This window comes from Hemibagrus wyckioides, linkage group LG06 (genome assembly GCF_019097595.1).
Source record: "Hemibagrus wyckioides isolate EC202008001 linkage group LG06, SWU_Hwy_1.0, whole genome shotgun sequence".
Classification (NCBI taxonomy): domain Eukaryota; kingdom Metazoa; phylum Chordata; class Actinopteri; order Siluriformes; family Bagridae; genus Hemibagrus; species Hemibagrus wyckioides.
In genome coordinates, this window is record NC_080715.1 from 17,765,775 (window position 1) to 17,792,182 (window position 26,408).

Below are 26,408 nucleotides of genomic sequence, written 5' to 3' on the forward strand. Positions count from 1 at the left end.
ACAAATAATACTAAGTGCAAATTTAACACTAACGTAAAAGTAACCTGAATAATTTCCAGAGGGAAATACCTCCCAGTACATAAGCACATATAAAGGTGACTCTCACCTCCACCCCAGCGGAGGCAGCGTGCCAAGTCATTCCCAGTACCCAGTGGTAGGATGGCGACAGGAGGGTGGCGGGCAAAATTAGCCTTATCTGGAGAATAGCATAGAAGAGAGGAAACACTACAAATACTCCAAACATACTTGAATGCATTCTGAGTGCTTACAGTGTTTACTGTAAAATACAACATTTATATCCTAACAGTTTTAACTTTTCACTGTTTAGATACAGTATACATAAAACAAATGATGTTTTGTTAGAGAGGAAAAGTCCACAAAGGCATGAAGTAAATCATATAATCCTAAAAGGCAAACGAAAGTGGACATGCGTGTCTCTCTTATTTATTCCAGGAGGGCAGTATACACAGTATTTCTTAATTTAATGATCATCCTAGTTTGGCTCTCTGTCCTGTTTGCACAAGGCCTGTTGAGATCTTGCATTTGTTGATATGCCATGGATTTATTGCCTAACCACAGAGACTAACCATCGTCTGCCATTTTCTAATGCATGGTAAGCTCATGTGGGTGAGGAACTAACAGAAACTCCAGAAAGCTGATCGAGGATCAGGCTGATTTAATTAAAAGTCCGTTTTTGCCATTAAAGAAGCAATGAAGGTGCTTTTAAATCAGCACTCAGGCTACTTCAACAAAGTTGGCTTTCTCCTGCTCTTCTACTAATGGACACTCACTGGCTCCCATGAGAATAACAGCTCAAAAGCACCGATCCAGGATCAGATGAAACTGATTCTAAATCAGCACTTAATGGCACTGTCTATCACCCCCCATGCTGGCTCCTCTGTAATGCTTACCCATTAACATCAGCATGGTTGTCAGTGGGGGGAAAAGCAGGCCATTATCTCTTCACTGCTATCCACCACTCAGTCTTATGAAAGAAGTCACAGATGAGTGTACACACTTCCTAGGTAATTTATGAATTTATAATCCTTTTAGAACCATTAAATGCTACTACAATTATATGTGCAAGACTCCTGCAATTTTTTTTTCAATTTAGCTCATTGAGCTTTAATGTTTAAATCATTCGTCATAATTAAAACATCTGTGTTACAACATGTGAGACAATATTTAAAATAGTTAAGCTCAACCTAGATTTTAGATTCAAATAATATAAAGTCAAATTAGCCATGTGAATTAGGGCATTGGACAACTGATAGGAAGGTTTAAGTTCAAATCCTACAAAGCTGTCACTGCTAAGCCAATGGGCATGGCCTTAACTGGCAAATGCTTGGCTCAATTGTTAGAAGCATTGAAAAAAGGCATATGCCAAATGATAAAAACTTAAACGCTACACTTACCAATGCAATCCAAGATCCAGCCCACTGTTCCATCTCCTCCACAGGCCAATACTCGGAAGTCAGGCACATCACGGAAAAAGTTTAATCTGGAAGGCAAAGGAAATAACTCAGAAGGTCAGGAAGAAAATGGTCTTCATTTTTTTTTCATGGGGGCTTGAAATATATAATATACATGGTATAATTTAATAGTTGTTACCAATCTATTTAATTCCAACAGCCAAATATATTAATCTAAATGTATTATTATTATTATAATTTTATTAATTTTACACTACCAGTCTAAGAGTTTCATAAATATGAAAAATTGATCCATACGATTTTGATCATTTTGAGCATATATTATACAAAAAAAAAAAAAAAAAAAAAAAAAAAAAAAATATATATATATATATATATATATATATATATATATATAAATAAAAATAATAATATAATAATATAATAATATATTATAAATAAAATAAATATATATATATAAAAGGCATATACCAAATGATAAAAACTCCCACTCCTCCCACTCTTAATGAATAATGCACCGTGCACAGGGAATAAAACAGATTGAAATAAAAAAAAAGTTTGAAAAGATCCCAATATGATTATGAAGAAGTATTATTATGTGGAAACATGGATTGGCCGTAATGACTGTACATGTGGCCCCACAATAAAAGACAATAAACAATGTGTTTATTACATTGTGGTAAACACTGATAAAGTGGCTGTGATGTGTTTTGTTTGAAAGGTACAGAGTTTGTTGCTGAGGTTTAGGCAGAAAACAACCTGGAAATCTGTATTCACAATGCATTACAATTCACCTTATTCTGCATAAATTCAGCCAAGCACAGGATACACCTTGCGTATCCTGGTACAAGAGACACATGAGCTCCAAGGTCCAATCGACAGGAAAGTCTTAGTCACACAGTCTTGGAGTAAAAAAACGCCTACAGGTATGACATAACATGCAACACTATCTCTTCCTAATTTCAATTCCCTGCTTAAAGCTGAAGTATGGCTCCGATGGTAAAATCATAAGAGAGCTAAAGATTGCTAAAAATGTCATATCCACTTCCAAATAACAATTACAATGTGTACTTATAAAAATAGCTTTATTTACAAAACGCTTGCTACTCATAATAAACTATTATTACACATTTCTGCTATATTTATATTTTTTAATCTATAGTTTTAGGTCTCTTGTGCTATCCTACTTCACTGCCTGAGCAGCTCTCAGTATCTTCCTCTCCTTTCTTTCCCTGAATGGCTTTTTCAAATTGAGCACAGCTTTGTTCGTGACTGAGTGTGTGTTTGTGTGTGTGTGTGTGTGTAAGGGGTGGTGGGGGTAGCATGTGGGAGAGAATGGGTTGGCTGCACTCCTGTGATACAACTTCACCTTTTGTTCTTGTTTTTTTCCTGAATGAAATGCCCTGTTGAACAACTCACTCAGAGGTACAAAATGTACTGAAGCATAACATGTATGTATGTGTGTGTGTGTGTGTGTACGCACACACGCATGGGTTAATGTTTCTGTGAAGTGCTCTAATTTGCTAATGTGTCATACTATGAGCAACATAGGACCATGTGATGACAAAGTTAGCTCTTACAATATTCAGTGCAACACATTATCTTGATAATCTCTATACCAGATGCTTTGAGTTAGTCATTAGAAAGTTGTTATGGATTCATTTATATTGGTCCTGATGGTTCAGATGGCTTCATCACTTGTCTGTCAGATAAATGTTTGTCTCAATCTCTGACTCAATGACACATATTCCATAGAAAACAATGATTAAACATCTTCAAGATGGAGGACTCATAGACATGTTTGTAGTATTCCTTCCAACATTCTGTCACCTAATAATCAAAGATAACAGACATGCCACGTCACAGCTCCAGACTTCCCAGGTCTATTCTAAACATGGATTACTCTATGCTGTGTTTTACATTCTTTCCCCACATCACATGGGTTTCCTCCGGGTTCTCTGGTTTCCACCCTCTTCCCAAAATCATGGAATGGATCCTCTAAATTTCCACCTTGATACATGAGCATGTGTGTGTAGTGCCATGCAATGGACTGGTGTCTCATCTAACATGAATTCCCATGTTCCAAGTGTTTTTGGGATATGCCTCAGATCCACAATACTGACCTGCTGAAGGTGAATGAATGAATGAATGAATAAAGATTCAAGACGTTCAGTTTTCTCTGAAGCTTAAAGCACTGTCAGCAAAAATTTCCAATCTGTCTGAAAAACAACTCAGTTGTACTATGTCTACACTTTAATCCACACTGTAATGATACAATCTTTATACTACATAGCATTTTCAGTACATAATTCTACTTTTGGAAATGAAATTTCTATTGGGAGTTTCTTTTTAGAGTTTGAGGCTGGCCCCTAGTTTCACCAGACTAGAATGTTTCCCAGACAGCAATGTCAGCATGTACTGTATGTGCTAAATCAATTTTCAAGTATTATCATGGATGGTTAATAAGTCTGCTGAACATGAGTAGTATTTTGGTAATTGATATTGTATGGAAGGGTATCAAAAGTCTAAACAAAAGTCTAAACATCAGACAAATTTGTGGAGTGCCTGGCAGTTACACTATTTAATTGTGTTGGATCCAGAGGGTAATTTACTTGGGACAGGTGGGTGTTTTTATGAGCTAGTCCTGAGAGAAGCCGGAGTGATGGTCTTGCAGATTTTATGGAAATTAAAATATAGAAATATCTCATCCAGCTTTAAGTGTGCAGTCAATCTCTGTTCTCCCAAGTACATTCTGTACACTCAGGGGTGCTTGAAAAATAAAATTGCACAACAGGGGCTTTACCATTGGCTCTGTGAGTCATAGTAAATGTGTTTGCTTACTCCAGCTATGATTTCAGCTACTTTTAAATCTACAGATGTGCAGGCAGGTTTGAGGGTGGTGTATTTGCTAAAAATGGTATGAATGAACAAGATCTTCTAAAAATGACTTCTAAAATATGGTTGGATCAAATCTTAGGGGTGATGTGTGCTTTCTGTGGACAAAGAAAACACAGAACTGCAGTGAATGTATATAATGTTTTTTTTTTACTGAAACAAGCAGGTGCTTGTGAAGAAAAAACTGCTCTTCTACTCTTTGAGGTACCCAGGAGCTGCCATGAACCCCTGTATAAATGTACACTCCAATGTCTGTAACTGACTTGACTGTTTGAACCAATGACTGTCATGAAGATGCTATGTACTGTTAAAGAATGTCATAGATTTAGGCCTAATGTATTATCTGTGTTCTTTCTTCTCTTTCCATTGAAAAAGACATATTTTTTGGCTGAAAATGAAATCTTTTTTGGCTGAAAATCATCAGTGGCATGCATAATAAATAAAGTTCTGATGTCTAATATCAGCTATTTCACATTTATGAGCTCAGAAAATTTACCTTGATAAAAAGTGAGTGTCTTTCAAGAAAGAAAATCAAACTGAGTTGTGAGATTACTAATGTGAGATAAGGGGGGAGGCAAGGGCAGCTAAAATCGGAAAATTCATAACACCTACGCAACTGTCAGTCATTCCAGTTTCATATGGCAGTTGGATCATCTGTTGTTTTCATTGTTGGAAAAAAAAAGACTTTATTCAGTCTACACTAAATCCACAAACCGTTAAAAAAGATCTCACAAAATGTTCTCACTAATTCTTTCATGTTCAGTGTTCTTTCAGGGGACTTACCCTACCATGGGTCCTCCACGATCTAGACTGTAAACCTGTCTGGGGTTAAGCAGGTACTGGAACTTCCGCAATACCCTTATGGAGAAAAACAGACAATGCTGCAATAAATTGAGTGAGATAAAAAACAATAGAGAGATTTCTATAAAAACCTGATGCACCTAATACATTCACATACACACACACACACACACACAGAGACACACATTGTTAGGCAGCTTTCAATATCTGTGACAAGCAGGTACTACTTGAAATGATAAATGAAATCTCTGCATTGCCCTTCACTTTTTTTTTCTCCCACTACTCCTTTCTGTGTCTCAGTAGTGGAAAGAAGGGGTGGGAGAAAGTGAGAGAGAGAGAGTGAGTGAGAGAGAGAGAGAGAGAGAGCGAGAGAGACAGAGAAACAGAGGGAAAGAGAAACAGAGAGAATGAGAGAGAGAGAGACTGAAAGTCTGAAACATATCATACAGAAAGCTTTTAGTCTAGGGCATTGCTCATTATGTTGGGAGAAGCGATAATCCGAGCACTTATGACCATTAAAAACACCATTCTTTCACTTGGAAAGAATATAAGGGCTGAGTCAAGAGTCTAAACCTCCAGAGCTAGCTTTCAAAGCACTGAACACTGAAGACTGTGGAAAAATACAATAGGCACCAAATTTGATTCAGTGATGACCACTTCATTGACTTATTTGCATCAAGGGAACAGTTCAAATAGTGTTCTTTTTTGGATCTGGGGCAGTTAACACGTCTTTGTGTGAGCTCGAATCTAATAATAGGGAATAATCGGGCCATTATTGGTATTTATAAGTGCGTTGCTATGGTGACGCTCCTGCTGGATCCCAAATTGGTCCCTCGGCAAATTGAGGATGTGTGGTGGGCGGTGAGAGCTGTAACAACACCTACATTCATCCTTTTTGAACAGCAGTGCTGCCTCCTGTTTGCTTTGATGATATTTAGGACAGAGTGACAAGCAAGAATAGCAGAATAGGCATGGGAGACATACTGAATATGCACATTAGGATTACAGAAAGCAGGAATACTGCCCACCAAAATCCGGGAATCACTTAACATAATATCATAAAATTGTATGACACAGCAACACATAGAATGCTGCGGTATAAAACGATGGTCAGGGCAATAAAATGTTTTTCATGGTTGTGAGAGATACTGTATCACACTACATGAAAAAGTAAATGAAACAGAAATGCCTCATACCTTTCTCCCTGTCGACCACCACTCTTCGGATTAACCAGCACCAGGAGAGGATGTGTTCCAGGAAGAGGGGTGATCTGAAAATCAGAGAGAGAATAGAGATAGTAAATCCACATTAAAATACAAAAAGTCAGTGAAAATATCAGAAAACAACCTGTCTGCACTATGATGTCTGACCTGTAGTGCTTGACCATCTCCAGTGAACTTAAAGCACTGGTTGGAGTCATCAGGACTGGTGTTGGGCGATGACTCGCCCTCTCCTCTTTTTACTACAGAGTGACGGTCCTGGACAAGAGAAGGGCAGAGCACTCCAATTATCAAACAACATGCAAGTTGTTAGAGCATGTTAAACATTAAATTCATGCAGTGACTAGACTGACCAGAACAACAGGGCAGATGTAAGATGGCAAAAGGGTGTGGTCTTTCAGTGCTCCACCATCACAATCTGGCTTCACATGAGATGCACACTTATTATGGAGCTGCAGATAAAAATAGAAATCTGCAGTAAAGAACCAGAGACTCACCAATGGCCTGAGCTAATAAAGTCTGTACCCCTTTCCTCTGATTCATACAGGAACACACTGCTAGTAAAAAATAATTACATTTGATGTCCCACTGATCACCACCTCACTGCCATCTGCCATGTGTGTAAAAAAAAGGTTTTTTGAAAATGTAACATTAAGTTGATTGAATTTAGGGATTATTTACTCTGAGCATGCTAAGGTTAAGGGGGGGTTGAAGGTAGTAAAGAAATAATGCCACCAAGAGGAAGAAATTGCACATTACAACAGTGTGAAATAAAATATTACCTATATCATTAAAACCAGAAAATATTTATTTTTTGACTTTGTTAACTTTTTGACTACCATTAAAACTGAATCTTTATATTTAGTAAAATACACCTAATATTACTATAACAATACATCTCTCTTTAAAGCCTGAAATACTGAGATCATTATTAATTAAGCCTGTAATAACCAAAATGACTGCACAAAGAAAACAAGTCAAAGCAAACACAAAGCAGAAACAGTCACCGGATACTGTTATATATACTTACAGTAATTTGACACCAAACACAATGAAGGCCAGTAAGGCCCTGGTAGTACTTGATACTGCGGTGACATCGATCACACTTGGTTGGAGAATTGCCCTCCATCCATACATGCTGCATAGCCTGCAGGGAATAAAGATGGAATGTTACAAACTACGCAAAACATAAAAGCATATGCTAAACTAAAATAAAATTAATTTCCCATTTATTTTGTCAAAATATCATTATATGTAATGGACCACATTTCAAATAATCCAATATCAAGTGGGCCGGACCAAAAATTCAGGTTAGTCACCAGAGGAAGCCTTTATTTGTCACATATACATTACCGCACATTGAAATTATTTTATTCAGATATCCCAGCTTGTTAGAAACCTAGGATCAGGGCACAGGATCAGCCATAATACATCATCCCTGTATCAGAGAGGGTGAAGGACCTTGCTCAAGGGCCCAGAAGTGGCAGTTTGATGGTGATAGGGCTTGAACCCGGACCTTCTGATCAGAGCCTTAACCACTGAGCCACTATTGCTCAGTAGCAACACCTCTTGTACACACTAACAGACCTATGCCAGACTGTAAAAGCATATTAGAGTGTACAGTGCATCTGGTTTACTCACATTGGTGTGTCTGCGGGACTTGGCATAAGTGCTGATGCAAGCAGCAATGTCTTTGGACACACAGCGCTCGTGGACTGTGTACTTGCATACTGCCAAAGAAGAGTGATTTGGAGAAGTTACTTATAAAGCTTGGAGTGAGATGTCTACAAATAATTTAGATTATGCTTATCTGCAATCATATTTCTAGCTGTCAGGCAAATTACATGGAAAGACAAAGCTCTTTTATGAAGGATACCTCGAATCAAGACCATAAAGTAATTTAATTAAAATGATTATAAAAAAACATGCTTCTTGACTCCATTTATATTCCTGTTGGAGAATGTCACTTACTGGTTTTCCTTTATAACCCCATCACAGTATATCAACATACAGATCAGGTGCTTACGTGAGCAGCAAAGGCCTTGTTTGCGCACTCCTAACAGCATAGTGTGACAGTAGTTACAGTATGCTGGCTTGTTGAAGTGCTTCAGTCTCCATACATGCTGCCCATCTTCTTGTACATTCTGAGAGCAGATGTTTGATACAATACATGTGAGAGGGGAAGGGAAAGAATCACTCTCAACTAACACACATTCCTCATGAGTAATAGTGAATCCAGCACTCAGATGTCAGTTTAGCTGGGTTTACAACTTTAGTTACAGAAGAACACAAAGAGAAACTCTGACACACCGTCTCCATGCCCAGTAGTACCAGCAAGGGGATAGTGGTCATTCCTCCTCTGATCCACTCTTCTAGTGTGACTGTTCCATCATGGTCATAGTCAATCTCCTCCATCATCTCCTTCAAGATCTGCAACAGAAGCACACATATGTATATTGAGACATTAATCACATGTTATAAAGTGAATAGTACAGACATGAATTATTCAGAAATGATAGTTCCACACACTTAAACTGCATACATTCTTTAACAAAATCATTATCATTAACAAAAAATATTTTAGTTTTACTTGCTTCTCTTCGTGGACTAGGTATCTCATCAAAAATATGTGCTAAAATATAAGTAACTACAAAATAATAACTAGACATTTGATGCATCTGTAATAAACTGAGATATATTTATTTATCTAATGACCATTACCAGTACAGCCAAAACAGTCCAACTTTTCTGCCCTAGTTGAGGGAAGAAGTTTGCATACTCCGTTGAGGACAATTATCAAATAAAGTATGTGACAATATTGCTGAAAATGGTGTCAGTGTAAGCAATGTCCTCTATATCTGCCTGCAACCTCTTTTGTATCCTATGAAATGCTCTAACTGCAATGTTCTTAGTGACATATTTGTGATAACTTAGCCAGATATCATACGCAGTCTTCATTAAATATTTATGGATGTCTGGATGCCAGGAGCGTTATGGCCAGACTTTGCATTTTCAACTGCTTTCAATCAATTTTTGTGTGTATGTCTGTCTGTATGTTGGATTATAATACTTGTAGATAAAACAATGTATGCAATATTATACATACAGTATGAAATTTATATGCATGGGTGGCCTTACCGGCTTCAGCTCTGTTGAGTCCCATTCAAGGTATTCCGCTACATGGACCATCTGATTGATGATACGGTCCAGCTCCTGAGTGGATATTTATACTAAAGTTAGATTGAGTTTAATATTTAATGATAATAAATGCACTATGCAGTCTGAAACCACTTCACTTTCTGAATGACCCTGCCATTTTGTGTTAGATTTCCTGTCAGCAGTCCTTTAAATATCTACTGAAACCAGAAATAACAGCATCAGAGATTCCCTAAGTTGGTACTATCTAATGCTAAAAGATGGAGGTAAGGAATGAGCTCTGATGATGCTGGCTAATGGAACCAAAATGACCACAGTTTTTATATATATATATATATATATATATATATATATATATATATATATACATATATACATATATATATAAACCTAGAACTGAAGAACTGTATCTGACTCACTGAGCTGTCCAGCAGGCCATTTCCATCCGTGTCATACAACCGGAACATGACTGCAGAGCGAGAAAAGTAAGAGAAAAGAGAGATAAGTAAGCCCATCCTGTAAATGTTAAGGACTTCATTAACACACAGGCCACCTGTGGAAAGAACAGGTGCTCATGAGCCCAACACAGCATCACTGTTCCACGTGTTTGTTAAAATGGTGGTTAAAATTATTAAGGTCTGGGTATCTATAACTCTAAGAATCATTTGAATTTAAGTGGGTTGGTGTTGTGTGAGGCCAGGAGCTGATCTTCAATACAGAAAACTGTATATGAAAAGGTATAAGGACAGCTTTCCTCCTCCTACTCCTTCCTCCTGCTTACTGGCAGAGGCCCAGCATACAGAGCCATCACATAATTCAGCTTCTGTAGGAGCTAAATATATGAAAAGCTTACATGTGAATATTACACTTCATTCAAATTTAGAGTCTAATAAATATAGTCACCGGATACATCTAATTGTGGCCCTAAGCCTTACAATCTTAGCATAATATAAGAGTTCATAACAACTGAAAGGAAACATCATTCCAACTGAAAAGCAGACAAAAACATATGCTTTCTACTATGAAATTAAATTATATTAAAAGTTATGTAAAATATGCCTTCATCAACAAATTTAAACAATCCAAACTTTAAAAAAAAAAGAAAAAAAAAAGTTTTATTCACCTTTTGTTCAGAAGTGACTTAAGGAGAGTAAAGCATATAATCAAATTATTCTATTGTGTCCTGTTTTTTAATTTCTTATCATATTGTTCCAGATATGTTTTCTGGTTGTTTCTATCAGCTGCAATAAAATATAGGTTTAAACCTCTGCTTGAATGGTTCTTCTTCAATAAATAATAGCCTGAAGATTGAGCCCAGGGAGCTAATGAGTGTATTACTAAACACAAATCCCACACTTACACTCTAGTTTGTCCTCTGGAGTCCCTCGCTCCAGCAGAGAGAGGTAGCACACAATGTCTTTCAGGAAGACAATCTGTGGCGAGGATGGAGTGGAGCTCTTCTGAGGGGATGGACTTTTCCTCAGAGACATCCCCTTGTCTGATCGACTTCGCTCTGAGGACATAACCATGACACAGTGAACATGTAATAATTATAAGCTTTTGTCTCTTAACCATCATGTTGCATTTATTCATGGACAAGCAAACTCTTTAAATTGTTCAATATCAATAAAATAAAATACCCTAAATAGTAAACTTATCTTAGTTCATGTCAATATAAACCATATTAATAGAGCTAAACACAAAAAAACCCTTAAAGAGTTTGGAAATCCTCCTAATGGCAGGTAAATGCACAAGTAATGCAAATGAAAATAAGAGATAAACCGCAAGGCACAGACATTAAAATAACCTTTTTTTTTGTAGATGGTAGAACTTGGGTAAATTTCAGTTGATGCTTATAGTAATAACAGTGCAATTTTTGTCCTTCTGAGTCCTTTCTTAGAAATTTACCAACAATTCTAAGAGAAAATTTGATATTTTTAACTTTTTCATTTCCACTGACATTTCCTACAAATCATGGCTATTTTATTTCACATTTCATCCATCCATCCATCCATCCATTGTCTATACCCGCTTATTCCTAATTAGGGTCACGGGGGTCTGCTGGAGCCTATCCCAGCGCACATAGGGCGAAAGGCAGGGGTACACCCTGGACAGGTCGCCAGTTCATCACAGGGCCTTATTTCACATTTACCTAAAACAACGATCCCACAACTTTTAACAAATGAAGTGTGTATTGTGTAACTGCCTTCTACACTTAATGCACAAATTCATGAAAACTAGAGTGAACCATATGATTTTTTCATTTAAGAAACTGAGCTAAAAGCATAGACTTTCAATAAAGGAAAAATGATAAAAATGATGAAGGAACATTCTACTTTTAGTAAAAAAAAAGACTACTTCCAGCATTGCATGCTATATATATTGCATGCATTGTTTTTCTTGAAAAAGACATGAACATGTCATGAACATGAACATGTTTTTTATTAACCGTGAGATGCAATGGATAGCCTTGCTGCCTCACAGCAGGGTCACTAGTGTGATCTTGAGCTTCAATTAGTCTTTCAACACTTTGTCCACATAAGTTTCCTTTAGGTTCTCTGGTTTTCTCTGTACTCCTTGCTAGTACATGGATTGGCTACTCTAAATTATGGCACTTCATAAAGTCTAAATTATGGCACTTCACCCATCTCAAACCTCTCAGGAGAGGCTTCACATTCTCTATGAACCTGATTTGAATAACATGGCTACCAAAGATGAAGGAATTAAATAAAACAATAGTACAAACTGGATTTGAGGATAATTACCTGGGGAGAGTCGAGGGGAGTTGGCACTTTTGGAGGGTGCCAAGGCATTGCAGCTGCTACCTGCTGAAGGTTTGGGTGAGCGATGGGGAGTGTGACCCCCTGTGCCTGAGCGTTGTGAGGAGGAGCGGGACGAACATGGTGAGGTGGTGGCACCTGATCCTGGCATCACACCAGCTGGGTGCTCTGGAGTGTGTCTGGCCATAGCACTGAGAATACTTTTCCCATTCATCCCTTTGAAGGAAATAATTAAGACAAGAAACAGAAATAACTGAGATGTGACAAAGGCTAGAGAATAACAGGAGATATTTCCAGACAGAGCTCTCTGCAAAAAACCTGCAGGTAAGGAGAGTGACTCAGAGGTCTTAGTGCTGCAGAGCTGAGGGGGAAGAATGACACCACAGTGCACAGAAATAAAAGCAACACTGCACAGTACTTAATCACTGGGTAGAACATGGAGAATATAAAAGCAACAGATAAAATAGCAACACAAATTCATAACAATTTGTCACACATTTGCCAAAACACTGAAAACCAACACAATGATGAGGGGAAGCGGTATCTCTGGAGAAGAAAGCTGCTACAGATGATTTGTCTCAGGTTGCACTGTACACACAGGTACCTGTTATAGGAGCGCAGGCCACCTCTGTCTGAATTGAGATACCTGCATCAATTGACTTGGGTTCTGCAGAAAGAATGAGTTACAAAGGACAGAAAAGAAAAAGTGGGTGACTGTGAGTATAAGAAAAATGGAAAGATGAAAAATGTTGGTGCATTCTAAAGGGTCTGTTATGGCAGTGAGGGAGAAAATTTGTAGCAGATTAGTGGCAGTATTGTATTGAGATGCAGTGTTTATCTGTAATAACATTCTATCATTACATTAATCACTTGCTGAAAAAATGTTGAATGTAAACATTTCCTAGCACTAGATGGCACCATTGACCATCTCTGTAGTACAATCTGTACATTATGGAGAAAGTCGTGACAGAGCAAGGGGCTGTGAGGCATTTGACTTGAAGCCCACCCCCTTAAACAGAAGGTGGTCTTTTGGACTAAAATCTAAAAATAAAAAAAGCATGCAAAGGGGCATGAGCCATCCATCTGGACTGTTTATTCACTCAGCCAGTATAAACAGAGAGTCTGAGCCTGAGGAAGCAGTGCCAGGGAGCAAAACAGGTCTTCCTACACCAGCAGAGCAGCCACTTGAAAATCTCCTAACAGTTTAGCTCGAGGTCTTCTACCACCCAACACTTAATTGTTTTAATAATATAGTGAATATATATGGACCCGTGTGCAAACACAAGTTTCAAGAGTTTTCTTTCAAAGAGCACTATCATGGCTTTTTACTCAGTTATTACGATTCATAAACATTCCGCTTATGCACATTTGGTGATTATAAAAAGAGAAGCCTGACATCGGTACACTTAGGAAATGATGATAATCTTAGACTTTTCACATATTATAACCAATCCTAATCTTCCAATTCCTTTTAACTGGTGATACCACCTTATTACAGTCAATAGCCTGTGCAAATAAATACAATGCTATTTGCAGATGTTATCATGGAGTGGCTATGGAGAATTTAGCAGTAATTTAAGAAGTGCATTTACCGAGCAGTGCTGCTCCGGTACGTGGAATATCAGGGGAACTGCTTGCTCCAGTCTTACTCTTGAACGAAGTGAAGAGATGTTGGCACAGTTCTTCGGGGATGTCATTCTCTAAGTAGGTGGTCATGAAGAGCTGGAAGCCTTCATAGTCGATGGGCTATAGGCAACACACAAAGATATTGTGAGAAAAAGAAAGGTATAGAGCATTCCAGAAGACAAGAAACTTTTAAAAACTTTTTTTTTTTTAATGTAGTGGCTAACCTTTTTTTTTCTATATGCCCTCACCTCATGTGTATGTGTTAATTATTGTACAATTATAGGTATATATTATTTTGACGGATGTCCTTTTACAGCAGTACTTTTGCACTTGTAGAGCAATATAAAATACCATAAATGAAAAAAAAAAACCAAATAAATTAAAACGACAAAAAACTGCTGCTAAAAAAGAAAGGATGTACAGTTGCATGATATATCAAGACATGAAAGGTGCTAGACAACACTCAACATGTTTTAAATATATTAAACATATGGCAGACATATAAGAAGATGGCTATGACCTTTACAATTTAGGAGACAGTATGACCTGTGCATGAAACAGGAGTGAAGCACTATGTATGTTTTATGTTTGGCCATGTAAACACACTGAAGCACAGAGCATGCAAACCCACAGGGTTTTGGCTTACTTGGTTGAGAACATCTTGCTTCTGTTTGGCAGTCACAGGGATGAGGATAGAAGCAGAGAGGGAATTAAGTTCTAATGCTCTAAGGTGCATTTGGTAGGCTTCCGTCAACTAGTGTCTAGCTGTTATTTCTGATGACCAGCATTTAAAATGTCATCATTGCTATTTACCTTGCCTTTTTTTAGTGCTGCTTTCTGCCATCACATCATTTTGACAAAAAAACAAAACAATGGTTTAAGATAAGACTTATGTTGAGAGTAATTCTGAGGGTCTGGAATGACAGGGATTATTCCCTGTCATTAGACAGTCCTTTGAAACTATCTGGTTGTTGAAACTAAAACATTTTTAAAATAAAAAGCCACAAATTCAATCAGAGAAACAAGGATGAAAAGGTCAGAGTACAGGAAGCAGAGCAGTGAGAGAAGGAGCACATGAACTCAGATCTCCCTATAAAACAGATCTGAGTTTGAGTGACACTAGTAGGCTAGTGTAAATCCACAGACCATGCTGTATAATGCAGTGCAACATGGGAATATGTAGTAACTGGATTACATAAATTATTGCATATTTTTAGACCATATTCACCCTCATACCATTACATATACTACCATTATAGTCGATGTCGTAGCCCACACCTATTGGTCATTGTGGTCACAGCACCATGCTTTATTTTGCTCTTTAGACAAGAACTGCTTGACTGACTTTGCCAAGAAGATGACTATATAGGACAGTTTTAAATCTGCGAATGATTATATTTAATATTATATTTAAATCTGGAATGATTATATTACCAATTTGAATATTCTATTAATGACAAATTAATCTAAAAAGGTCTATTGACCCTGATTTGTCTTCCAGCATGTTTTAGAGTAAAAATGATTGGGACAATAAAAAGAGCTTCCTGTTTGGATTACCTCCAAAATAATCAAAGTCTGATTAAATGATAAAGCATGCCATTGTGGAAGAGCTTCATCACCAGAACATTATATTACATACAGTATGTGTTCTGAGGCGGAGAGAAATAACTGTTCTTAGAATAAAACTGAATTTTCTTGATGTCCAGCCAAATGAGTCATGGCTAATTGTAAGTCTGCTTTTTCCCTTAACATTTTTTCCACTTATTTTTTTATCACTTAAACCAAATGACATGGAAATGTCAAACATGTCAAACAAACATGGCATGTACTACCTTTTACCATAAAGGGGCAGTGGTGTAAACTAACTACAAATACTTACAAAACAAAGACAAAGTACTTTTTACTTTAAGGTATTAAAATATTAGTGATAAAACCCTAGATTACTAGTTATGTCTGATTCCCATGTCACAACAGCAGATGTGTTGGAAACCCCTGCACTCTGCACTAAAGACAGCATGTGGGCAGTGTTAAACCACAGGCTCGTTGGCGCTGCTTGCAGACCTGCTGACTGCGCCACTGTTATTCTGTATTGATCCAGACGAGGCTCTGGGTCACAACCAGTGGCGCCAAACACAGACGAGTGTAATATTTGTGTCAAGGTGAAAGAAAGAAAAGAAATATAATCGTGACACACCATCAAGCAAATGATCAGCGTATCTGCCTTTTGTAATGTAACCTGATGCATGGGCTTTCTGGTGTTAGGGTCAGGCAGTACTGAGCAGCTGAAGATGAAGAATTTCAGGGTCAGAATCAGACTGACTGGTCCTGACGCCTCATAGCCTGAGGACACAATGTGTTTTTACAAGGCATTTAATCACATGACGTCACACATCAGAGAGGAGACATACCTGCTCTGGGTTGTATTTGGAGAGCACACCATTTCCATGGAACTCCTCCAAAACATCTTTCAGCTTCTTAGAGGAATCTGTGTATGATAAAAAGAAATGTGTTCAAATGCAACTATGTATCTAACTATAGATACTATAGATAGTCAAATGCAGTAAATAATCCTGAGACATACAATACTATGCAAATATCATACAGCATTTTGTCTTAGACATTTTGTCTTAGAGATTTTCGATGTCTTCTGATTTAGTGTCTTAGAAGAAACAGTAACATTTAGATTCAGAATTATCTGTACAAACGAAAGTTTTGTTTTTCCCAATATGGCTCCTATAAGCTCCTCATAAGTATGTACACAGGTATACCTACACTCTCAGAAACAAAAAAACAAAACAAAAACAAAACAAAAAAAATCAACCAAACAAAATAAGCCTGTACCATCTCTTATGGGGCACGATTAACTTACTTTTTAGTCCTTAGCTCTGTTTTGTTTTATGTAGCACCATTGTCCTGGAGGAACGGTGTTTCATTCTGCTATGTACTGAGTCAGCTATATATGGTCAAAATGACAGTAAAAGCTTCTTGACTTAACTATTTCAGGAGAAAATTAATTATTAGATAATAAGTTACCGTCCCCAGATTTACTCTGTTTTCTCTTACCCACCAGTCTATGTTTGAGTCATCATCCCTATTAGCAACGTTTGCAACAGCAGAACTTCTGAACATGTTCAGCTGGGGTGATTCCAGTGCCTACCACTGACACCACATCTGACTCAATGAGATTTATCCATTTACATCACACACTGTGAGCTTTACAAAGGGTGGACAAATCAGTAATCTAGTTGATGGGTCTAGCAGATTAGTCACCTAGCAAACAAGTATGTTTACTTGTTCCTCTATTCCTCTTTCGCCTTTGAATAAAAAAAAAAAAATGTATATACATCATATATAAGTCATATATGCTCATCATCCACTTTATAAGGAACACCAGTATACCTTTGGGCTCTGTAGGCAGAAAACTTTTTTGTTTTACGGACCATTCTGTGTAAATGCTAAAACTTGAATATCTTTTTTTACATGTGATGTAAGGTTGTCCAACAACTTGCTGACCTTTGTAGCATGACATGCCACACAAGAAACTTTCTTTAAGTATTTTACACTCAAGATACAGTGAGGGAAAAAATTATTTGATTCCCTGCTGATTTTGTACGTTTGCCCACTGACAAAGAAATGATCAGTCTGTAATTTTAATGGTAGGTTTATCTGAACAGTGAGAGACAGAATAACAACAAAAAAATCCAGAAAAATGCATTTCAAAAAAGTTTGCAGATCCTCTCCAAGTCATTAAGGTTTTGTGGCTGACCCTTCAGCTCTCTCCACAGATTTTCTATGGGATTAAGGTCTGGAGACTGGCTAGGCCACTACAGGACCTTAATGTGCTTCTTTTTGAACCACTCCTTTGTTGCCTGGGCCGTGTGCTTTGGGTCATTGTCAGGCTGGAATATCCATCCACGACCTATTTTCAATGCCCTGGCTGAGGGAAGGAGGTTCTCATCCAAGATTTAACGGTACATGGCCCCGTCCATCGTCCCTTTGATGCGGTGCGGTTGTCCTGTCACCTGGGGATGGTGTACTTGGGGTCGCAGGCAGCATTCCTCCTCCTCCAAACACGGCGAGTTGAGCTGATGCCAAAGAGCTGGATTTTGGTCTCATTTGACCATAACACTTTCACCCTGTTCTCCTCTGAATCATTCAGATGTTCACTGGCAAACTTCAGATGAGTCTGTACATGTGCTTTCTTTAGCAGGGGGACCTTGCGGGCGCTACAGGATTTCAGTCTTTCACGGTGTAGTGTGTTACCAATTGTTTTCTTGGTGACTATGGTCCCAGCTGCCTTGAGATCATTGACAAAATCCTCCAGTGTAATTCTGGGCTGATTCCTCGCCGTTCTCATGATCATTGAAACTCCATGAGGTGAGATCTTGCATGGAGCCCCAGACCGAGGAAGATTGACAGTCCTTTTGTGTTTCTTCCATTTGGGAATAATCGCACCAACTGTTGTCACCTTCTCACCAAGCTGCTTGGTGATGGTCTTGTAGCTCATTCCAGCCTTGTGTAGGTCTACAATTGCTTCCTTCTGTGGACAGGTGTCTTTCATACAGTTAACGAGCTGAGATTAAGAGCACTCCCCGAGAGTGCTCCTACTGTAATCTCAGCTCCTTACCTGTATAAAAGATACCTGGGAGCCAGAAATCTTTCTGATTGATAGGGGATCAAATACTTATTTCACTCATTAAAATGCAAATCAATGTAGAACTTTTCTGAAATGCGTTTTTCTGGATTTTTTTGTTGTTATTCTGCCTTTCACCTACCATTAAAATTACAGACTGATCATTTCTTTATCAGTGGGCAAACGTACAAAATCAGCAGGGGATCAAATAATTTTTTCCCTCACTGTATTACAAAATTATCTGACTAGTGGCTAGACTAGGCATTACCCTGAAGCTTTTACTTGGCCACTGAGCTAGCCAGTGAATTTATGATTTGTCTACCCCTGATCTTGTCCCAGACAAAAAATAAAATATGTATAACATTATCTAATGTAATATTAAATTTAAGCTAAACATAAAAGTTTGATTTTAAAAGGCTATATACTAAGTGATTTTGCAACACAAATAAAAAAAATACATGAAAAAATATATGAAAAATTAAATGATCAAAATATTAAAAATAAATGACAAAGGACAATAAATAAAAATCAAAAGAAACTTTTTTAGTTTAACTACTGAGCTAGTACACGCTAGGTATTTTCCCTTCTGAAGAAATGAAGAAGCCAATTTAGTCAGAATGAAGAACTATACACAAAATCTAAATTAAACATGAACAAAATCGGAACTGAACCTCTGCATTTCTTTGCAGGGACAAAAAAATGAGTAATTTTCCACAGGTTCAGCAGGCATCAAAGCAAACTGGTGGTTAGTAAAATAAGAAAGACCTCACACTGACATTGAGTCTGAGAGTTATAAACTATTTGTTCAGTTTCAATCACATTTCCAAGTAAATGATCCTTTATACTGCAAAATGCCAGAGGTTAGACAGAGAGGAGGAACACATATGATGACTGAGGGCAATGCAGTGCAGACAAATACAGCTGTTAAATGCTATTAGTAATGATTTATATACATTTAAATGGACTGAGCTTTGACTTGACATAAGGCAGAAACCCATCATTCTGCTTACTTTGGGAAAACTCCACACAAGCACAGTGAGACAACATCAGAAGTGCATCTATTTAGGTTGTGCTATAAAGTCATTGTTGTTGAAGTCAAGCTGGCAAATATATTCCACTGATTACTAGTCAACAGCCCTCCCCCTGACACACACATACACACACACACACACACAATTTTCAAACACATAGCTTTCCAAAACATGCAAGGGATGCCAGGGAGGAGAGTAAATCTAAGAGGAACTACAGAATTATATTTATTTGTGACTTGCTGTGCCATTAATGCTGTAGCCTGCAGCAGAAATACAGCAGGGTGTCTATCTATCTGAGAGCCTCATGCAAATTTCCATCAGACTTGGCTAAAGGTACATTAACCTGTACACTAACACTCATACATTTACACAACAACTGACACAAATATAAAATGCATGGTCTTTAATGTACAATATAATTTCCTTCATTGAAGTTAAGCTCAATTGAATCATGTGTAAGGTACAGCTTGTAGCAGAAGATAACTGTAGATCTGTAATAATGTTTTGTTGATTGGTAATGAATCAAAAGTCAATTTAGGTATCAGTACTTTCACCCACAGTGCATACTGCAGGGTTGGCAAGGTCTGGCATGGCTGCAGGTTTTAGCAAGAAGCAGCTGATTCCAGCAGTTCATCTTAGTCTTCAATCAACTATTAGATGGCTTCTGCTTAGCTGGAATGAAAGTCTGCAGCCACACTGGCCCTCTGATGAGATTAGATCAAACCCCCAACATATTGTATATAATCAAACTCCTATATGCAAAAGCAATTTTCATTCATTCAAAATGAAATACAAATGACCCGGACCTTTTAAAGATACAGCAGCCATGGCAAATGTTGTTGTTGTTATTAAGGCAGCTGCCGATAGGGGTCACCACAGTAGATCACTGGTTCACAAATTTGTTTTGGCACAGGTTTTACGCCGGATGCCCTTCCTCATGTAATCTTCCCATTTTATCCATGCTTGGGTCTGGCACTGAGTGCACTGACTTGTGCAACCCTCCAGTGGCTGGGTTGGTTCCCTGCCCAGGAATCGAACCCAGGCAGTAAATTAGACTCCTTTCTAAATGATACAATATGATTCCATTTTACAGTATGATTTATATTTGTGTTACATGTGCACAGAATTATTAAATGTGTAAATGCTATGCTCAGGTGGGTCACTGAATAATGTCTGAAAAGTCGCTCTGAATTTAAACCCATAAATGTGAGAGACAAACACATAAGGGCCACTGATGACGTATATTCTTCCAAAACACACACACACACACACACACACATTTTGTGCTGGCAGGGGTAATATAACAAACCATTTATAATGGAGGTAGATAAATAATGAGCTTTCACTTTATTTAAAAGTAGTGCCATAGTTGTGAATGCAGTGCTGGTACTGTTATTGGGGTTTCGAAACACTACATTCTGACTGGCCACTTTATTAGACACACCTACAGTCATGGGAAAAAAAGAAAGTACACCTTCCTTCAATTCTATGTTTACTTACGAGGGCCTACATAATGACCATGTGGTCCTCACCAACAAAACAAACAAATATCCTCAAGTGATACCAAAAAAACAAAACAAAAGTGATTTCAATATGTAGTAATTTTTCCCAACAATAAATTAACATTTAGAAACAAGGTGGGAAATAATAAGTACACCATTCCCACTTCCACAGTTATTAAGACAGTAATAAGCAGCATGGTGTTACTAATAAAATAAATAAAAAATAAAATGTGTAAGATTAGTTAATCATCAAGAAGTGTGACTGCCTCTATAAAAGCAGAGACTGTGTTCTGGAACACTCAGGTATGTGTTTACATCACACCAAGAAGAAAGGACATGAAGCAACTGTTGTTGCTCATCTGGATTATAAGACCATCTCCAGACAGTTAGGCCATTTACCATTCTACACTAAGCATTGTTTACAAACTGAGAGCCTTCAAGACAGTTGTCATCTTCCCAGGAGTGAGTGTCCCAGCAAATTAAGTTAAGAGTAGGACAATGATCCCAGACATACAGTCAAATCATCTGTATCATCTGCAGATCATCTGCAAGTCAATCAACATCTGAAAAAATGAAGATGTAGAAATGGCCAAGTCAAAGTCCAAAATTCAACCCTATTGAGATGCTGGGATGGGATCTTAAGAGAGCTGTTCATAAATGAATCCCCTTGACCATAAATAAACTGAAGCAATGTTGTAAAGAAGAATGGGGAAAAATTTCTTTAAAACAAGTGAAACATTGATAAACTCACTGTACATTGCAGGTATATAATTAGAGACTATGGTATGCTATGAAAATTTTTAATTGTGGACTATACTGACTATATATTGACAGACTACACTAGCAGTGCATCAATACTTGCTGTCAATATAGCCTACATTCCTAACAGTTTCCTAAAAGCCTATTTACACAGAAATCGTCAAATGTTCAAAATATTCCATTAAGGATCCATCAATAAAACCATTCAGCAGCTTAAAAATATGATACTGAATATTATAAATTCTAAACAAAATATTAAGGGTTGAGTTGTTACATGTAGGGCAAATGCATCTTGTTTTATTTTGCAATCCGGTCTTATATTCTAAATCCCTCCTTATTTGCTTGGTTTCATGCAGTTTGGATTTTTGTCAAGTTAATTGTTAACTGTTGTGTTTTGTGGTGGAGATCATTTTCTGTGAACATCTGGCTCCACTCAATAGTGTGTTCACAGGCCTCACAGAGTAGCAGCCCATAATGGAATTTTTGCCCTAAACTTTGCTGACAGAAACCATCATCAAAGTCTCTTTGATAGTATTGATGCTCTGGTAGATATGTATACAGACTGATGATCAGTAAGAGTGTCTTTGAATAGTGTAGATGGGTATGTCTTTGAGAACTGGACTTAAAGTAGTGTCTTTTCTGAGGACACCTTCACTTTTATATTTTTTCTCATGTTTTATTGTACAGGGTAGTGATTTTTGTGATGTACCAAAGGCCATAACAAAGACCAAAAATAAGCTAAGAAATATTTGTATTTTGAGGACAAATGTGACATATATATATATATATATATATATATATATATATATATATATATATATGTCACATTTGTCCTCAAAATACAAATATGTATATATATATATATATATACAGTATACACTACTCACAAAAAGTTAAGGATATTTGTCTTTTGGGTGAACTTTCAGGATGCACCTAAAATGCACTATAACCTTTACAGGTGAACTTAATTTGACCTTCTCTACAACTTTTGAATGCACATGTGTAACTGTTCAGTGTTTCAGTACTTTTTGCATAACTTGCTGTTCTCTAACAAGGTGCTTAACGGCAAAATTCACAACTGGTGTTTGATCCATGAATCGACCAATAAATTTTCTGGTTCAATCAGAATTGGTATTTAAACAGTCCTCTTCATCATGCTGCAAGGGTACCTGACCACACCACCAGGCCAGGGAGTATTTACGCTGGACGAGGGACCAGTGGGCCTCAGTGCTGTTCTCTGATGAAAGTCAATTCACGTTGAGCAGAAATGATGGCCGCCAACGATGTTGGAGACGTCAAGGAGAGCGCTATGCATCAGCCACTGTTGTGGTGGTGTTACAGTCTGGGCAGGTGTCTCTACTCAATACAGAACTGCCCTACATCTTGTGAATGGTACAGTGACAAGCCAATACTACCTGAATAACATTAATCCAGTCATTGTGCCCCTTCATGAACAACACAGGCCTAATTTAATCTTCATGGATGACAATGCTCCAGCTCATCGAGGTCACATCATTAGGGAACGGCTGTTGGAGGCTGGGGTACCTCAAATGGAGTGGCCTGCACTTTCTCCAGACCTGAATCCCATAGAAAACCTATGGGATCAGCTAGGTCGCTGTGTAGAGGCTCGTAACCCTGCACCCCAGAACCTCAATGACCCGAGGGCCGCCCTTCAAGAAGAGTGGAATGCCATGCCTCAGCAGACAATAAGTCGACTCGTGAAAAGCATGAGACGTCGTTGTCAAGGGCACATGACAAATTATTGAGACATTGACATTTTTTGTTGTGGTATACCCACCACTGTTGTTGGCTTTTGCTTCAATAAATTGTTTGAGATGAGGAAAGCACCATTGCATGCTTCTACTTAAATGCCCTACTTTCATAATATAATATCACTGTAGCGTGAACTTTTTACATTTTCCATAAATTTCACCCAAAAGTCAAATATATACATCTATCTATATATATATATATATATACATATATATATATATATATATATATATATATATATATATATATATATATATATATATATATATATATATATATATATTTATATATATATATGTACATGAACATTGAATTCATAGGCCCCAGGAAGGCCAGCTGGAGTAACATGATGGAGCAAAACCAACATGCCAACCACGAGTTTAGTATTCAGATCATCAAGAATGATTTGTTCTGTAGATGACTTTTACTTGGTACTCACATTCGCTGTATTGCTGAAGTTGGGAGAACTCGGCTGGGCTCAGACATACCCAGCTACAGTCACCCATCTCGCCGGCTGAAGTGTGTGTGGCGAGGAGGGGTGTTTTGGAGACGCCTCTGATTAGCCCTGGTTGAAATAGGAAACGAAGGTGTGCATGACTGGCATCATCCCAACTCCCTCAGTGACCAGATGGCAAAAAGGTGGTGCTGGGGTAGGGAAGTGCAGGAATGGAGAGATGAGAGGGCACGTGTGCAGAGTCAAGGTGAAATGGACGAGGTGTGACAGGAAGGGGTTGCAATTTGCACTGCAGGGAAGTTCACACAGGAGAGAACTGATTATCCATGAACCACAGCAACCTACAGAGACAAACAGACAATTAAATATTATCATACCTACGTCAATCATAGGGTAATATCTGTTTTATATATATATATATATATATATATATATATATATATATATATATATATATATATATATATATATATATATTAATAATGAAAATAACTTCTCAGTATTTAATATATAGGATTAAACAATGTAAGAACAAGCAGTAAGTAAGCAATGTTTTTTGTAAATAATACAAATATCAGGGGCTTGAAATTGAAATGTTTTAGGACAATTATTGTCTTGTATACATGCGTGTTAATGTGTCAGTCAACATAGCTTAGTGCTGTCAGACTGGAAAATAAGATCCCCAGGGAAAAAAATGTATCCACCAATATAAGTGCTTCATCCCATTCCACATTTTAGAATAACAACTGTACGTTGCATTGGGCCAAATTTGCATGTGTGACTTGTTTGACAAGCATGAAGGAACACTGGAACAGTTTGACTGACCCGGTCACTGATCACTAGGTCTCAGTGTGGGTTTATTTGGCACAACAAACGTAAATTCAACTACATTTTTTTAAAATCCACTGTCACACTGCCAAAGTGTCTGAGTATTCCGTCATATTTTTTGAACAAGTCACACACACATTTGGCAGTATGCGCACTACAATCGTCATCCTAGAACGTAGGAGTGTTGTGTTCTGTTTGGACATGATGTACAAAAGCAACATCAGTGTCTGGTTAAAAGCTTACATTATGCTAAGCTACATAAAGTAAACATATTGACACTATACAATAAGGTCATGCTATTGGAGGATGCAACACATTTTTTGGAGCCCCAGAGCTTGAGCAATGTCAAGCAATGTCAAGCTTGATATGATACTGATCCAGGATTTCAAACCTGTTTTGGCCTAATAATGATAGTCAGGATCATAATATCAAAATTTAAATAAAATTATAAATTCAGTATAAGAAGCATGAAACATATAAACATTTCTTCATTTTATACTGCAGAAAAGGTGACTATATAATTATTCCCAAATCAAGGACTTTATTTGTTCCAGTAAATCCATAGAAAACAACATAGCATTGGTCTTCCACACCATTTCATGTTCAAAGGGCCAGTCAGTAGCTGGATCACATGTGCATGGTCTGCCTCTGCACTCAGTGTGCAACACCAATCAATGCATCTCCCTCTCTGAGAACAGAGTGAGGTTTAGCACAGTGAAAAATCAACAGCAGTTTACCAGCACTGCCATGGGGAATGGGAAGAACAGGAGATCAAAACATAAAACCTCTGTTAGGAGACTGATCAAGAGGAAATGCAACGATGAAGAAGGTAGAAGCAGAGAGAAAAGAAAAATCTATAGGTGGTGTTCTATGAGTTAAGTCAGTTTTATTTTGTAGCCAACCAACAGATCAGCACAAAATGTATGTTAGATGCTTCCAGAATTATACATCTCTATACGCTTTACTATCTACTATCAATATCGACATTACCCTACAATATCTAGCAATATAATGCACCTCAGTGACATAATCAAAATAACTTTTCATTGAATTAAAATTAACATATTTATTATACAGTGTTACTTTTGATTTGATAAAGCAAGAGGACAGTAGGAATTAACTTGTGTTTTAGGAGGTGGAGGTGTCAATAATGTGGGAACAGTGCTATTTAATTTGTATGTAAATGTTTGGAGTTGCCAAAAGTGCCAAAAGTGCATAAGAAACTATCAAAATGAACACACACTTTGCGGATAAAACTCGCATATACAGCCGTTAAAAACTCGCATATATGACTGAGGGAATTTTTCAATTTTCAAGTCGAATTTGGTTCCACTTGCCATTCACATAAATCAATTAAACACCTAGTTTTAAAACATAATTAAGACTTTGTGCCACACAAATAGCACCTTCTCAATGTTTCATAACAATTATAAAAATGCAATGACATAAATTTTTGACTACATTTTCAAACTTTCAATTTTCTGAGCATTGTAGTACACTTCTATGTAAACATACAG

General features: G+C 37.5%; 1 protein-coding gene across 5 annotated transcripts in view; it reads right to left on the reverse strand.

Annotated features, from left to right (window-relative positions):
- Positions 1 to 26,408, reverse strand: part of LOC131354119 (diacylglycerol kinase beta) — an 89,853-nt gene that overhangs the window by 38,361 nt on the left and 25,084 nt on the right. For 3 of the 5 annotated variants that reach the window (XM_058391411.1, XM_058391410.1, XM_058391414.1), the window contains exons 2-20: positions 24,049 to 24,404; positions 16,320 to 16,396; positions 14,558 to 14,578; positions 13,878 to 14,031; positions 12,890 to 12,952; positions 12,271 to 12,501; positions 10,866 to 11,018; positions 9,925 to 9,974; positions 9,488 to 9,562; positions 8,660 to 8,779; positions 8,376 to 8,493; positions 7,991 to 8,079; positions 7,380 to 7,496; positions 6,703 to 6,801; positions 6,500 to 6,607; positions 6,326 to 6,399; positions 5,112 to 5,186; positions 1,416 to 1,501; positions 107 to 196 (exon numbers count right to left, since the gene is read on the reverse strand). In XM_058391411.1, coding sequence (XP_058247394.1) covers positions 107 to 196; positions 1,416 to 1,501; positions 5,112 to 5,186; positions 6,326 to 6,399; positions 6,500 to 6,607; positions 6,703 to 6,801; positions 7,380 to 7,496; positions 7,991 to 8,079; positions 8,376 to 8,493; positions 8,660 to 8,779; positions 9,488 to 9,562; positions 9,925 to 9,974; positions 10,866 to 11,018; positions 12,271 to 12,501; positions 12,890 to 12,952; positions 13,878 to 14,031; positions 14,558 to 14,578; positions 16,320 to 16,396; positions 24,049 to 24,115 — 1,867 coding nt within the window. In that variant the 5' untranslated portion in view covers positions 24,116 to 24,404. The remainder of the gene's footprint in view (positions 1 to 106; positions 197 to 1,415; positions 1,502 to 5,111; positions 5,187 to 6,325; positions 6,400 to 6,499; positions 6,608 to 6,702; positions 6,802 to 7,379; positions 7,497 to 7,990; positions 8,080 to 8,375; positions 8,494 to 8,659; positions 8,780 to 9,487; positions 9,563 to 9,924; positions 9,975 to 10,865; positions 11,019 to 12,270; positions 12,502 to 12,889; positions 12,953 to 13,877; positions 14,032 to 14,557; positions 14,579 to 16,319; positions 16,397 to 24,048; positions 24,405 to 26,408) is intronic. The other 2 variants (XM_058391412.1, XM_058391413.1) reach the window with 2 other exon arrangements.